Raw genomic sequence first — 17,511 nt, forward strand, 5'->3', positions numbered from 1 at the left:
CAGAGAATGCCTTGACCTTGTGGTTAGGATTCGAAGCTAATCAATAACACTGGAGCTTCTCATGGCAGTGTTGAGTTTAGTTTGAATGTACCAGTACTTTAACTCCACAACCATTTATACTGACCTCGTGGTTGGAGAAGAGGCGTACACCCTCCATCTGATGGAACACGGGGTAGTGGCTGGCGTCGATCTCGTCCCTTCGGTACACGTCACCCGCCAGCAGGAAGGCGTCCAGCCCCGAGCACACCAGCTCCCTCTGGTGGGCGGAGGTGTGAGCTCGCAGCATGGTGCCCCGGTTGAGGTAGTAGTTGTCGCCTCGCTTCCGGCTGGGGTGGTCGGGCGGGATGAGCAGGCTGTCAAAGTTCTGCTCCGTCGTCACCACCGGACTGAGGTTGTCATGGACCGAGAAAAGCGGGTTGCCAGAGCGCATGATGTAGGCACGGTAGAAGTGGGCTTTGATTCGCTCTTTGATGAGCCAGAGAGGATGGTGGGCTTGGTTGTGCAGGTTGCAGCCCACCTTGGCCAGGATCTTGCTGGTCACGTTGGTAAAGTCATCACGAGGGTAGGAGTAGCCCATAACTTTGACCGTTGTATCTTGGCCAACCAGGGGCTGGGAGGAAGGGACATCAGTGTTCAGGTGACGGGAGGAGAGGAAGAGTCTGGGGGCTGTGGTTGGCCTGCCATTGGCTGGGAGGCAGCAGAGCGGCCTATGACGTGCTAGGGGCTTGAGGATAGGGAGGAAGAGGGGAAGGATCCTGCAGTGCAGCCTCATGGTACCTGCTCCATGGACCTATAGAAGACAGGGACATTTGTCAGTTCTGGCGGCCTTTCAATTCCATAGCAACAAAGTGACACAGGGACTCCGATTTTTCACTTTAAAATGTATGTCAAACAAAAACAAAATGGTTACAAGGTAAAACTCCATGCACAATGACTACTTAACAATTTCCACAGAACATTTTACAAAAACATTACATGCCAATATAATTGAAACACTTGAGTAAATGAAGGATACAGGCCCATCCATACAGGTGTGGTTACTGAGTTAATTAAACAATTAACAACCCATCATGCTATAGGGTCACGTATAAAAATGCTGGGAAGGCCATTATTTTAGCTACTACCATGGCTATGCCCCCATAGGATGACAATGCCCCCATCCACAGGACACAAGTCACTGAATGAGCATGAAAACAATGTAAACCATATGCCATGGCAGTCTCAGTCACCAGATTTCAATCCAATTAAAACTAATGCGAGATTCAGGAGCGGTGCCTGAGACGACGGTTTCCACCATCATCAACAAAACAACAAATTATGGATTTCTCATGGAAGAACGATGTCACGTCATTATTATTATTTTATCACCCCCCCCCCTAACGACATCCCACTGGCTTTGAGTAAAGTGTGCCAGTGTGTCTATGTATGCGGATGACTCAACACTATACACGTCAGCTACCACAGCGACTGAAATGACTGCAACACTTAAAGTGCCGCAGTTAGTTTCAGAATGGGTGGCAAGGAATAAGTTCATCTTTAATATTTAAAAAAAACTAAAAGCATTGTATTTGGGAAAAATCGTTCACTAAACCCTAAATCGCAACTAAATATGATGTATTACAAATGTGGAAATTGGGCAAGTTGAGGAGACTAAACTGTTGGAGTAGCCCTGGATCGTAAACTGTCATGGTCAAAACATATTGATACGACAGCAGCTAGGATGGGGAGAAGTCTGTCCAAAACAAAGCGCTTGTCTGCATTCTTAACAGCACTATCAACAAGACATAAAGGCCTTAGTTATGTCACACCTGGACTATTATGGATTTCTCATGGAAGAACGATGTCACGTCATTATTATTATTTTATCACCCCCCCCCCCCCCCCCCTTCTCCCCAATTTCATGATCCCGGAAGCCAGCTGCATCAATGTGTCGGAGGAAACACAGTTCAACTGACGACCAAAATCAGCCTGCATTCGCCCAGCCCACCACAAGAAGTCGCTAGATCGCAATAAGCAAAGTAAATCTCTCCCTACAGCCGCAACACTGCGATGCAGAGCCTTAGACTGCTGCGTCACTCAGGAGGCTCTGTCAAATGTCAGTTTTATAGCGATTCCTATGTTGTTGATGTAAATAATATTTGTTGGTCCGTGGTGTGTAATGAGGAGCAACCAGACGCTGTACTTGACTCATAAAATTGCTTATCCCAATTTTTTATAAATGTGCACCCATTAAGAAAATTACTGTAAAAACTGTTAAATCCCTGTGAAATGAGGAATTGAAAAATTGTACGGTTGAGAGGGATGAGGCCACAAAAAAAACTGGCAAATAGGTCTGGCTGTACAAATAATTGACAAATGTACTGCAAATTGAGAAATCATGTGACTAAACTGAATAATAAGATGAAACACTATGAAACAAAGATGAATGACATTATATCATTGACAAAATGGCGCCAGAGGTGCTATTTTGTTTGTAAATTATTTTGTACATAATGTTGCTGCTACCATCTCTTATGAAAAAAAATAGCTTCTGGACATCAGAACAGAACTCACCTCGAACTTGACAAATATTTTTTGCTTTAAAGTCCGACGCAAACGATATACTGCTTTCTCGAGACCAGGCCCACATCCCTGTCATTAGCATGAAGGAAAGATGGAGAAAAGGGGGAGGAGGGCGGGGTGCCTTGTAAGAATTTGTCGGCGAGTTGGTAAGCCACCACTACCCTCCGTACTATGGGCCAAAGTGCAATCATAGGAAAATAAACTGGACGATCTACAATTAAGACTATCCTACCAGGGAGAGGTTGACATTAAAAACTGTCGTGGCTGAACGACGACACAAATAATATAGAGCTGGCTGGGTTTTCCGTGCATCGGCAAGACAGAGCAGCTACGTCTGTTAAGACGAGGGGCGGGGGTGTGTGTCTATTTGTCAATAACTGCTGGTGCGCGATGTCTAATATTAAATAAGTCTTGAGGTATTGCTCGCCTGAGGTAGAGTACCTCATGATAAGCTGTAGACCATACTATCTACCAAGAGAGTTCTCATCTATATTATTTGTAGCCATCTATTTACCACCACAAACCGATGCTGGCACTAAGACCGCACTCAGCTGTATAAGGCCATAAGCAAACAAGAAAATGCTCATCAAGAAGCGGCGCTCCTAGTGGCCAGGGACTTTAACGCAGGGAAACTTAAATCTGTTTACCTCATTTCTACTAGCATCTCACTTGAGCAACCAGAGAAAAACAAAAAACTATAGACCACTTTTATTCCACACACAGAGATGTATAAAAAAAATATATATTTGGCAAATCTAACCATACATCTATCCTCCTGATTCCTGCTTACAAGGAAAAACTAAAGCAGGAAGTACCAGTGACTCGCTAAATACGGAAGCGGATGCTACGCTACAGGGTTGTTTTGCTAGCACAGACTGGAACATCCAATGTCATTGAGGAGTATACCACCTCAGTCACCGGGTTCATCAATAAGTGTATCAACGACGTCGTCCCCACAGTGAATGTACGTACATATCCCAACCAGAAGCCCTGGATTACAGGCAACATCTGCATCGAGCTAAAGGCTAGAGCTGCCACTTTCAAGGAGTGGGACACTAATCCGGACGCTTATAAGAAGTCCCGCTTTTCCCTCAGATGAACCATCAAACAGGCAAAGCGTCAATACAGGATTAAGATTGAATCCTACTACACCGGCTGACGCTCGCAGGATGTGGCAGGGCTTGCAAACTATTTTGGACTACGAAGGGAAACCCAGCCACGAGCTGCCCAGTGATGTGAGCCTATCAGATGAGATAAATGCCTTTTATGCTCACTTCGAAGCGAGCAACATTAAAGCATGCATAAGAGCACCAGCTGTTCCGGACGACTGTGTGATCACACTCTCCGTAGCTGATGTGAACAAGACCTATAAAGCTGTGGTGCTAGATGGCATGCATGGACCAACTGGCAAGTGTCTTCACTGACATTTTCAACCTCTCCCTGACTGTGTCTGTAATATCTACATGTTTCAAACAGACCACCATAGTCCCTGAGCCAAAGAGTGAGAAGGTAACCTGCCTAAATGATTACCGCCCCGTAGTACTCACGTCGGTAGCCATGACGTGCTTTGAAAGGCTGGAACTGGCTCACAACACCATTACGCTGGAAACCCTAGACCCACTCCAATTTGCATACCGCCCCAACAAATCCACAGATGACACAATCTCAATCGCACTCCAAACTGCCCTTTCCCACCAGGACAAAAGGAACACCTATGTGAGAATGCTATTCATTGACTACAGCTCAGCGTTCAACACCATAGTTCCCACAAAGCTCATCACTAAGCTAAGGACCCTGGGATTAAACACCTCCCTCTGCAACTGGATCTTGGACTTCCTGACGGGCCGCCCCCAAGTGGTAACACATCTACCACGTTGATCCTCAACACTGGGGTTGGGGTGCGTAGTCCACTCCTGTACTCCCTGTTCACCCACGATTGCATGGCCAAGTACGACTCCAAAACTATCAATAAGTTTGCTGATGAGACAACAGTGCTAGACCTGATCACCGACAACGATGAGACAGCCTTTAGGGAGGAGGTCAGAGACCTGGCAGTGTGGTGTCAGGACAACAATCTCTCCCTCAATGTGAGCAAGACAATAGAGCTGATCGTGGACTATAGGAAAACATTTGACGGGCCTGTAGTTGAGCGGTGTCGAGACTCAAGTTCTTTCGTGTCCACATCACCAAACTATCATGGTCCAAACACACCAAGACAGTCGCGAAGAGGCCGCTCCATCATTCATTGAATCAGAAGGCTCATTCATCACAAAACCCACGGATTTTGCCAACTACTTTAATAATTGATTTCATTGGCAAGATTAGCAAACTTAGGCATGACATGCCAGCAACACACGTTGACACTACCCATCCAAGTATATCTCACCAAATTATGAAAGACAAGCATTGTAATTTTGAATTCCCGAAAACTAAGTGTGGAAGAGGTGAACAAATGATTGCTTTCTATCAACAATGACAAGCCACCGGGGTCTGAAAACTTGGATGGAAAATTACTGAGGATAATAGCAGACGATATTGCCACTCCTATTTGCCAAATCTTCAATTTAAGCCTACTCGAAAGTGTGTGCCCTCAGGCCTGGAGGGAAGCAAAAGTTATTCCCCTACCTAAGGATAGTAAAGCTCTGTTTACTGGCTCAAATAGCCATTTTTGGAAAAAATGGTGTTTGTCCAGATACAATGCTATTTTACAGTAAACAAATCAATAACAGACTTTCAGCACGCCTATAGGGAAGGACATTGAACAAGCACAGCACTTACACAAATGACTGATGATTGGCTGAGAGAAATTGATGATACAAAATTATTGTGGGGGTTGTTTTGTAATACTTCAGTGTGGCTTTTGACATTATCGATAATAGTCCGCTGCTGGAAAAACTGATGTGTTATGGCTTTACACCCCCTATTATATTGTGGATAAAGAGTTACCTTACTAACAGAACACAGAGGGTGTTCATTAATGGAAGCCTCTCCAACAAAATCCAGGTAAGAATCAGAAATAACCCATTCAACTGTCAAGGCCCCTTACTTTTTTCAATCTTTACTAACGACATCCCACTGGCTTTGAGTAAAGTGTGCCAGTGTGTCTATGTATGCGGATGACTCAACACTATACACGTCAGCTACCACAGCGACTGAAATGACTGCAACACTTAAAGTGCCGCAGTTAGTTTCAGAATGGGTGGCAAGGAATAAGTTCATCTTTAATATTTAAAAAAAACTAAAAGCATTGTATTTGGGAAAAATCGTTCACTAAACCCTAAATCGCAACTAAATATGATGTATTACAAATGTGGAAATTGGGCAAGTTGAGGAGACTAAACTGTTGGAGTAGCCCTGGATCGTAAACTGTCATGGTCAAAACATATTGATACGACAGCAGCTAGGATGGGGAGAAGTCTGTCCAAAACAAAGCGCTTGTCTGCATTCTTAACAGCACTATCAACAAGACATAAAGGCCTTAGTTATGTCACACCTGGACTACTGGTCAGTCATCTGGCACACAGTGGAGGAGAGAATCACTACTTGTATTTGTGAGAGGTATTGACATGTTGAATGCACCGAGCTGTCTGTTTGAGTTACTAGCACACAGCTAGGACACCCATGCGTACCCCACAAGACATGCCACCAGAGGTCTCTTCACAGTCCCCAAGTCCAGAACAGACTATGGGAGGCGCACAGTACGACATAGAGCCATGACTACATGGAACTCTATTCCACAGCAAGTAACTCATGCAAGCAGTAACATTTGATTTAAAAACAAATAAATACACCTTATGGAACAGCGGGGACTGTGAAGCAACACAAACATAGGCACAGACACATGCATACAAACACACGATAACATAGACACTATACACACACACACATGGATTGTGTGTTGTAGATATGTGGTAGTAGAGTAGGGGCCTGAGTAGGGGCCAGATATGTTGTGAAATCTGTTGTGAATGTAATGTAAGGTTTTTAAAAAATTTAGAACTGCCTTCATTTTGCTGGACCCCAGGAAGAGTAGCTGCTGTCTTGGCAGCAGCTAATGGGGATCCATAATACATACAAATACATCCCGCCAAGTGTTCCAGACACTTGTAGAATATATTCCATGGCGCATTGAAGCTGTTCTGGCTCGTGGTGGCCCACTGTCCTATTAAAGAGACTTTATGTTGTTTTTTCCTTTATTTTGGCAGCTACCTGTACATTTTAAAGTGAAAAATCTGGTCTCAGTGTTTGTGGATTTTACCTATATCACAAATTTGTCTTGAAATTATAGTAGGGCAACGTCTAAAGAACATTTTGAAAACTTGTGCAATCCTTCAATTGGCCTGATATAAAACCTACGCCCAACCATACTACAACCGAAAATGCCTAGAGGGTTGAGAATTTAGTTTCGAAGGCCAAAGAAGAAAAAAAACGAGGGGAGATCAACCAACGCTGGACAGAATGTATTCATGTGGGATTGGATTGGTGCTCAAATGAACTCTATGGCTTTCTACATTAAACACTGTCTTGTCTCTGTGTTTGAGGTTACGTGAGGCAAACACATTAAAGGTTGAACACCCTGGCAAGAGGCTAGATGCCGACACAATGCGATCTCATCTAAAATATACACGTCACCTAAAATGTATGAGCACAGCTATAATAATGGACAAGCAGTGATTTATATGAGAACAAATTCATTTAAAAATAAACCCTGTGTCGCTCTTCCTTTCTCTTGCTCGTTCTTTCCCCTTGTGAACATTTGCCAGGCAGGTTTGCTTCAGCAGAGAAGACTGCATCGAAGCACCTGGGAGGATTGAGTTGTATTTATTTCTGGGCTAACAGTGCAGCTCTATTGGCGACGCTCAAATATTTGCCCTTTCCCAGCTATTTTTCATGAGCTGAGAAGAGGAGAACTGAGTTTTTTCTTACACCTTCCTCTCGCTGGCACAATATGGTGAAATAGACATGCAAGCACACACACACACACACACACACACACACACACACACACACACACACACACACACACACACACACACACACACACACACACACACACACACACACACACACACACACACACACACACACACACACACACACACACACACACACACACACACACATAAATAATGAGAGACTAAGGACAAAGGATGTTGCATTGCAGGGGCATTGCAGCAAAGTGGATTATGGTTCTTAATCCGGAAAGTTTTAGCCAGTTAAGGCTTGTCTAAGTCTAAATCGTAGGTTTTACAAGGTGAGTCCCACAAATATGCATAATTCACTAAGAACACACAAATAAACTCCATCAAAACACACACACACACACACACACACACAAAGTCTCAATGGGGGCCCATGAAATAAATGATCTACTCGTCAGTCAGCCTCCCCTTCTTTTGATTAATGGTAGGGAGAGAATGAGTCGCCTCGTCCACACAGCACATTACCCGCTTCTGATTCCAACCCCCACGTAGCACATCTATAAATCTAGTCAGTATTCAGCCGTGTCAGAGGGAGAGAGAGATAGAGAGAGGGTGAGGAGGGGAGGAGTCAGTGTGTGTGAGAGACACCGTGTCAATGTGTGTCGGGGGAAGGAGGGATGTGTGAGAAGGAAAAAGTGTGTGAGAGTGAAATAAAGAGAGAGAGAGAGGGGAGACAGTGCGGGAGGAGGAGAGCAGGGAAGCAGAAGAAAGTCCACAAACACTGCATAATTCATGGTGAGGGGCACCACTTGATTCACATCACATCTCCCTACAGAGCTTTGAATAAGACCTAAAATAGCTTAGTCCCAGAACCTCGCAGATCAAGCCTTAAATACACTAACTTTCTCATTGCAAGAATGAATTAAAGGACTTTGCTGCCGCTTGTACAGTACCATAGCCTGTCAGTGTGTAACATATGAGTTCTGTGACAGCAATCAAAACAAAGTAAATAATCCCTTTTTTCCCCCGCTACACTTTCTCATATATTTGTTTGATCGATGAGCATTTACTAAAAATGGTTGATTTATGAATGCGTTGGGTGTCTATAGACTAGGTAGGTGTACATGCCAATAGGATGTTTTTGTGTGTGTACATACAGTACATGTCAAAAGTTTACACACACCTACTCATTCAAGGGTTTTTATTTTTTACTATTTTCTACATTGTAGAATTATAGTGAAGACATGAAATAGCACATACTGTATGGAATCATGTAGTACCCCCCCAAAAAAGTGTTAAATACAAATAGATTTTGTATTTGAGATTCTTCAAAGTTGCCACCCTTTGTCTTGATGACAGCTTTGCACACGCTTGGCATTCTCTCAACCAGCTTCATGAGGTAATTACCTGGAATGCATTTCAATTAACAGGTGTGCCTTGTTAAAAGTTCTTTTGTGTAATTTCTTTCCTTCTTAATGCATTTGAGCCAATCACTTCTGATGTGACAAGGTAGGGTTGGTATACAGAAGATAGCCTTATTTGGTAAAAGACCAAGTCCATAATATGGCAAGAACAGCTCAAATAAGCAAAGAGAAACAACAGTCCATTATTACTTTAAGACATTCAGGTCAGTCACCCTGGAAAATGAACAACTTTGAAAGTTTTTTCAAGTGCAGTTACAAAAACCATCAAGCGCTATGATGAAACTGGCTCTCATGAGGACCGCCACAGGAAAGGAAAACCCAGAATTACCCCTGCTGCAGAGGATAAGTTATTACTTTTTTATTTACCTAGGAAAGTCAGTTAAGAACAAATTCTTATTTACAATGATTGCCTACCAAAAGGCCTCTTGCAGGGACGGGGGCTGGGATTTAAAAAAAAACTCTGAAATTGAAGCCCAAATAAATGCTTCCCAGATTTCAAGTAACAGACACATCTCAACATCAACTGTTCAGAGAAGTGAATCAGGCCTTCGTGGTCAAAGTTCTGCATAGAAACCACTTGCTTGGGCCAAGAAACATGAGCAATGGACATTAGACCTGTGGAAATCTGTCCTTTGGTCTGATGAGTCCAAATTTGAGATTTTTGGTTCCACCTGCCGTGTCTTTGCGAGACACAGAGTAGGTAAACGGATGATCTCTGCATGTGTAGTTCCCACTGTGAAGCATGGAGGAGGAAGTGTGATGGTGTGGGGGTGCTTTGCTGGTGACACTGTCAGTGATTTATTTAGAATTCAAGGCACATTCAATCAGCATGGCTACCACAGCGATACGCCATCCCATCTAGTTTGCGCTTAGTGGGACTATCATTTGTTTTTCAACAGGACAATGACCAAACACACCTCCAGGCTGTGTAAGGGCTATTTGACCAAGAAAGAGATTGATGGAGTGACCTGGCCTCCACAATCACCCGACCTCAACCCAACTGAGATGGTTTGGGATAAGTTGGGACTGCAGAGCTAAGGAAAAGCAGCCAACAAGTGCTCAGCAGGTGAAGCTGGTTAAGAGAATGCCAAGAGTGTGCAAAGCTGTCATCAAGGCAAAGGGTGGCTACTTTGAATAATCTAAAATATAACATTTCTTTAACACCCATGTGTGATATTTCATAGTTTTGATGTCTTCACTATTATTCTACAACGTAGAAAATAGTAAAATAAAGAAAAACCCCTGAATGAGTAGGTGTGTCCAAACTTTTGACTGGTACTGTATGTGTTTGCTTGACGGCTCTCACATCTCAAATTGTGACACACACACACACACACACACACACACACACACACACACACACACACACACACACACGCGCCATCGATTCCCGTAAATGCCAGTCCATTTTCCGCCATGTACTTTATCACTTCGATTAACGAGGGTACTTTCAATTCACTAGTCAGAAAAAAATATATTTAAAATAATCCCCCTCCTTCTAGAATTAACGATATGCATCTTCTAGTGATCACTTGATAGGATAGGCGTCTGTCAAACACAACGTGAGCGATGACAAGGAAACTGCTGGTTTGACAGTCTGTTGTCTGTCCCGCTTCCCATACATGGCTGGGTGTGTTGTGTGCGCTGTGCATCAAATTTCTACACAGAGGGAAAGATCATGAATTTGCAAGTCCCATATAATGTATGTGATTTTGAATGTCCCATATAATTTTTTAAAAGTAAAACATGTCAACTATGATGTTAAAAAAAGCTAAAGGAAAAACATTTAACATTTAACACATTTATAACTTATTTAACATTTTGTTACATTACAGCCTTATTCTAACATGGATTAAATAAAAACATTTCCTCAGCAATCTACACAGTGCCCCATAATGAAAAAGCGAAAACAGTTTTTTGGAAATTTTTGCAAATGTATTAAAAATGTTAACATAAATACCTTATATACATAAGTATTTCAGGACCTTTGCTATGGGACTTGAAATTGAGCTCAGGTGCATCCTGTTCCTATTGATCATCCTTGAGATGTTTCTACAACTTGGAGTTGTTTTGATATGATTTGGAAAGGCACCCTCCCGTCTATATAAGGTCCAACAGTTGACAGTGCATGTCAGAGCTAAAACCAAGCCATCAGTTCGAAGGAATTGTCCGTAGAGCTCCAACATAGGATTGTGTCAAGGCACAGATCTGGGGAAGGGTACCAAAACATTTTTGCAGCATTGAGGGTCCCCAAGAACACAGTGGCCTTCATTCTTCAATGGAAGAAGATTGGAACCACCAAGGCTCTTCCAAGAGTTGGCTGCCAGGCCAAACAGAGCAATCGGGGGAGAAGGGCATTGGTCAGGGAGGTGACCAAGAACTCGATGGTCACTCTGATAGAGCTCTAGAGTTCATCTGTTCAGACAGTAGAAACTTCCAGAAGGACAACCATCTCTGCAGCACACCACCAATCAGGCCTTTATGGTAGAGTGGACAGACGGAAGCTACTCCTCAGTAAAAGGCACATAACAGCCCACTTGGAGTTTGCCAAAAGGGACCTAAAGGACCCAGACCATGAGAAACAAGATTCTCTGGTCTGATGAAACCAAGATTGAACTATTTGGCCTGAATGCCAAGCGTCACATCTGGAGGAAACCTGGCACCATCCAAACGGTGAAGCATGGTGGTGGCAACATCATGCTGTGGGGATGTTTTTCAGCGGCAGGGACTGGGAGACTAGTCAGGATCGAGATAAAGATGAATGGAGCAAAGTACAGAGAGATCTTTGATGAAAACCTGCTCCAGAGCACTCAGGACCTCAGACTGGGGCGAAGGTTCCGCTTCCAACAGGACAATGACCCTAAGCACACAGCCAAGACAACGTAGAAGAGGCTTCGGGACAAGTATCTGAATGTCCTTGATGTATTTGATACCATTCCACTTATTCCGCTCCAGCAATTACCACACGCTTGTCCTCCTCAATTAAGATGCCACCAACCTCCTGTGAATGGAGACCCTGTACTGCTTTTTATCTTCTAGCCTCCCAAGTTTTAAAATACTTGTGGAGGAAGAGGAAATTATGCAGCTGGAGAGAGCCATTCTCAAGCTGAAGAGCCTATCGGACACAAAGTGGGCCTCCAGGGAACAGGCCACTGAAGTGGATTTATGCAGAGTGTGCCAGCGATCCTTGAAGCCCTGCGTTGAGTAAAGCACCATAACCATACGACACCAAAAGACGGCCTCTGAAGTCAATGGCCTTCTCTATAAAAAAAAATGAGTACATTTGAGTTTACATTTATGTTGGTTGTTTTGGAACAGTTTACTAAAGAATACGTACATCCTTTCTAACTATCTGCAAAAGGATTCAATTGACACCTGCATGGCTGAGATTATACAGACACGCACAGATGAGGCCTAAGACAAGTTGGAGAACACTGCGAAAGAGAGATGGGCTAACAAAATAACGCAACAACTGAGTTTGCAGAGAGAGCGCGCAAGAGGAAGAGGTTTCATGACGAGGACGCAGAGGACGACCCAATTCCGGAAAACAGAAGGTGCTTTGAAGTTGAGTATGAAAAACCCAGCAGCGTTGGAGTTCTTGTCACACTCAAACCGGTGCGCCTGGCACCTACTACGTACCATACCCCATTAAACGGCTTTTAAATATTTTTAGTCTTGCCTATTTACCCTCTGAATGGCACACATACACAATCCATGTCTCAATTGTCTCAAGACCAAAAAATCCTTATTGAACCGGTCATCTACCCTTCATCTACATGGATTGAAGTGGATTTAACAAGTAACATCAATAAGGGATCATAGCTTTCAACTGAATTCACCTGATTAGTCTGTCATGGAAAGAGCAGGCGTGGTTAATGTTTTGCATACTCAGTGTATGCTCTTACATACTTGATGTTTTTGTGGGGCAGTTTGAGATTCGATTTTCCGACTTCAGAGAAATGGCACAACTGTTCTCTGTGCTCAACCCAAAGCGCTTTGAGCAACATGATGCAGAAAGGAATATGCTTGAGCTTTCACATTTCCAAGCCTGAGGAAGTTGTGGGTGCTTTCCTCTCTTTCTGCACAATGTATTCAGAGTTAGCCACGGATCTCAACACTGATGCAGTCCTACCATTCCTCACTGCTAACGACATGCACCGAGCATATCCAAATCTGACAATTCTCCATAGAATCTTCAAAACCATTCCCATCAGCAGTGCCAAGCAAAGTTTTAGCCTGGCTGAAGCTCATCAAGAGCTATTTGTGTGCATGCATGATGAATGAGGCCAGACTTTCCAACCTCACTTTGCTTTGTATTGAGCGGGAGACATTGACAAAGTGGTTGGCAGGTTTGCCAGCATAAAGGAGGAGGATGACGTTCAAAAACAGGTACTTGATTTGGATATTCTTCACCTTTTGGGACTATAATTTTATTCTATGGAATGCATGATGATGGAATAAACAAATGGACTAGACTCTATCACACTACAACATTGCGACATCGGCTGAGCAGAGACAACAATTACACTTGAGGCCCATGCGGTTTCCACAGAGTTGGGTATGGCTGCCTTTTCCTGTTACGCTCCTTGCCTATGGAATAGCCTGCAGACTAAACTTAAACTTGAGACTCTTGTCCCCCTTGCTCATTTTAAATATTTATTGGAGCATTTTTATTTTTGTATTGCTTGTAACTGGTTTGGGTAATGCAAGTTATTGTGCTGTTAGCAGAATAACCTGTGTAAATGAAATCTGTTGTTGTATTTTTTTTTTTTTTTTAAATATTTGTTATATATTTTTTTGTATTATCTGTGATTGTTTTGTTTGTCTTGTTTAGTTTTTTAAATCATTGTACCTAAACTGTATGTGTAAACATGTATACGCAGGGCCCAGCTGTAAAAGAGACCTTGGTCTCAGTCTGTGTTCCTTGTTGAAATAAAAGGTATACATTATTATATATATTTTTAAACCTATTGAGTGAAACATCCTTTTTTATTGGTCTTTGGTTAAGATGAAAGCAGTCAAAATGTTATTACAGGCCCTCTTGCTTATCACCTATCGGCACCTATAGGCAGGCTGTGTGTGTGAAACGTAGTATGAGTCGCGGGCCGACTGGCAACCTATTCTCTTTTTTTTGTGTCTTTCAAAACACACATGATACACTATAGCTCTCTTTATGTTTTATTGGACATGGGCTTGAATGGCTCAATATGTTTTGATGCCTAATTTGCATTTATGATAGGCCATATCAGCAGTGGAAAAAGTACCCAATTGTAATACTTGAGTAAAAGTAAAGATACCTTAAAAGAAAATGACAACCTTTGACAAGTAAAAGTCACCTAGTAAAATACTACTCGAGTAAAAGTATTTAATTTTAAATATACTCAAGTATCAAAAGTAAAATTATAAAGCATTTCCAATTCCTTATATTAAGCAAACCCGACGTCACCATTGTCGTGTTGTTTTAATTTACGGACAGCCAGGGTCACACTCCAACATTCGGATATAATTTACAAACGAAGCATGTGTGTTTAGTGAGTCCGCCAGATCAGAGGCAGTAGGGACGACCAGGAATGTTCTGTTGAGAAGTGCGTGAATTGGACCATTTTCCTGTCCTGCTAAGCATTCAAAATGTAATGAGTACTTTTGGGTGTCAGAAAATGTATGGAGTAAAAAGTACAATGTTTTCTTAAGGAATGTAGTGAAGTAAAAGTAGTTAAAAATATAAATAGTAAAGTCCAGATATCCCAAAAAACGACTTAAGTAGTACTTTAAAGTCTTTTTACACCACTGCATATCAGCTATCCTTTAAAAAAATATATGATTTAGTCAGAAGACCACCCGCCCCCCTCTGTGCTGAGACCCTAGCTCTGCGCCTGCGACTTAGCCTATTGTGTTCTGGCACATTCATTTTTTACATGCAGGGTCCGACATTAACTATGGCCTGACGGGGGCAAGTAAAAACATGTTGGGCCAATGGATCTTGTCAGTCACTTTTCAGCGCATTTTTGCATTCCAGTTCAACTGCTGCGGTCAACTCAGAAATCTCAGACTTCAGTGCATTTAAGGCAAATCTGGGGGGGGGGGAAATAGCTCCAACTGGGAAAAATAGTTTGAAAGGTCATCAACCCCGGAATTCCAAGAAGGAAACTAGTGCATCTTTCTAGAGCTCCAACTTTCCGACCTGAAGATCACTAGTGTCCTAGTTCCGAGTAGCATGTGAATGCAGCACTAATTCCTTCACACAGACAAAGCATATGTAAACTCTCCAGAGCAAAAAGAAGCGCCCATCAATCTACTCGCTGAGCTTATTTATTTTAGGTTAAGGGATTTACAAAAGTAAACCTTCAATACTGAACATCCAAGCAATATGCTGGCTACTGTTGATATACTGCATAACGGAAACTACAAAAAGACACCTAGCATTCGTCTTGGCTAGCCTACCGTAGCCATGTCTCTCTCTTTTGGAACATTTGCCTAAAATGGGCAGCATCCTATTTTAAAATCTTCTCAAAATGACATGCTTTAGAAACAAAAATTAATTAAATGAATACAATTGTAAGAAATAGCGTAATGACTTGCATTGCTAAACACAGCGTTTTAATACATATGATAATAACCAAATGTAGCCTGTTAATAGCTGAATATAGAGAGACAGCATGCCAACCTATACCTGCATGACCCCAATGAATTTAAGAACTACACCATGTCCGGGCCAGTAGAAATCCTTGTCGGGTCAGTAGATTTTTTGGGTAAAAAAGTTAACATTGAACCCGGCTATGTTTCATATGCAGCCATGGAGTAGTGGAGCATAGGATATTTACTGTGCTTTGATTGAATAATAGAAAGCTTGACTAGTTTAGAAAAAGGTGTTGAACTGACTGGACACTCAAGAACATTCACTGTCTTCTTGGTAGGCAACTCCAGTGTAGATTTTGTCACGGCCGATGAAAGAACTGGACCAAGGTGCAACGTGGTGAGCGTACATTTTCCCTTTATTTTAGAAATGTCGCCAACAAAACAATAAACCATACAAAACGACCGTGAAGCTTAATGCTATAGTGCCACAAACAAAGACAACTACCCACAATGAAAGGAGGGAAAAGGGCTACCTAAGTATGGTTCCCAATCAGAGACAACGATAGACAGCTGTCCCTGATTGAGAACCATACCCGGCCAAAACATAGAAATACAAAATCATAGAAAACAATGCCCACCCCAAATCACACCCTGACCAAACCAAATAGAGACATAAAAAGGCTCTCTAAGGTCAGGGCGTGACAGATTTGGCATTGAGTTTAAGGTTATTGTCTTGCTGAAAGGTGAATCAATCTCCCAGTCCCTGGTGGAAAGCAGACTGAACCAGGTTTTCCTCTAGGATTTTGCCTGTGCTTAGCTCCATTCCATTTATTTTTTTATCAAGAAAAACTCCCCAGTCCTTAATGATTACAAGCATACCCATAACAATATGCAGCCTCCACTATGCTTGAAAATATGGAGAGTGGTACTCAGTAATGTGTTGTATTGGATTTGCCCCAAACATAACACCTTGTATTCAGTACAAAACGTGGATTGCTTTGCCACAATTGTTGCAGTATTACTTCACCATGCTTAAAGGGATATTCAACGTATGCGTTTTAATTTTTACCCATCTACAAATAGGTGTCCTTCTTTGCGAGGCTTAGGAAAACCTCCCTGGTGTTTGAGGTTGAATCCATGTTTGAAATGCACTGCTCGACTGAGGGACCTTACAGATAATTGTATGTGTGTGGTACAAAGATGAGGTAGTCATTCAAAAATCATGTTAAAAACATTATCCATGCAACTTATTATGTGACTAGTTTAGCACATTTTTACTCCTGAACTTATTTAGGCTTGCCATAACCAAGGGGTTGAATACTTAGACTCAAGACACTTCAGCTTTTCATTTGTAAAAATGTCCAAAAACATAATTCCACTTTCACATTATGGGGTATCTCAATTTGATACATTTTAAATTCAGGCTGTAATGCAACAAAATATGGAAAAAGTCCAGGGGTTGTGAATATTTTCCGAAGGCACTTCAGGTCTACTGATTTAATCAAAGTGTTGACAATGGAGTAGTCAACTGTTGCTTTATGTGCAGCAAAGGCCATGTTTAACACCTGCTTCATTCTGTAATAATACCTGTATTGCAGATAGCAAAAAAAAAGAAAAAAAGAAGCCTCTTAAAAGGAAGCTTGAAATCAGCAGTTGCAAATGTAGTTTTTCCTAAAAGTTATTTTTTTCTGTCAGTGTTTTTTCCTGAGAATTGCTGGCTGAAAATACAATCTAGCAGTAGAGTGTATTAATAAAGGCCATCAACAATACAGCTTGTTTGGGGGTGGGGGGGCTGGCAGGCTACTTTTTCTATTTGGCTGGCCTATCCATGTGCTTGTGGAAAAAACACTGACGTGAGTGCACTTGCATTGAGTGTGTGTGTGAGGGTGCTTGCGTTGTATGTGTGTGTCAGGCATGTAGGCGGAATTGTGCAGAGGTGGCAGAGGCTGATAACTTGCTGACAGCAATCTCCCTGAGCCCTGAACGAAGAGGCTCAAAATTGATATGGCCTGTTCACACCACCTACAGCA

The 17,511-nt window shown here is 42.4% G+C and overlaps 1 protein-coding gene across 1 annotated transcript in view; it reads right to left on the bottom strand.

Moving 5' to 3' along the window:
- LOC120028061 (phenylalanine--tRNA ligase, mitochondrial-like) overlaps nucleotides 1-17,511 on the bottom strand; it is a 134,240-nt gene that overhangs the window by 93,257 nt on the left and 23,472 nt on the right. The window contains exon 3 of the mRNA XM_038973210.1: nucleotides 125-790. Coding sequence (XP_038829138.1) covers nucleotides 125-772 — 648 coding nt within the window. The 5' untranslated portion in view covers nucleotides 773-790. The remainder of the gene's footprint in view (nucleotides 1-124; nucleotides 791-17,511) is intronic.

This window comes from Salvelinus namaycush, chromosome 33, assembly GCF_016432855.1.
Source record: "Salvelinus namaycush isolate Seneca chromosome 33, SaNama_1.0, whole genome shotgun sequence".
Lineage (NCBI taxonomy): Eukaryota > Metazoa > Chordata > Actinopteri > Salmoniformes > Salmonidae > Salvelinus > Salvelinus namaycush.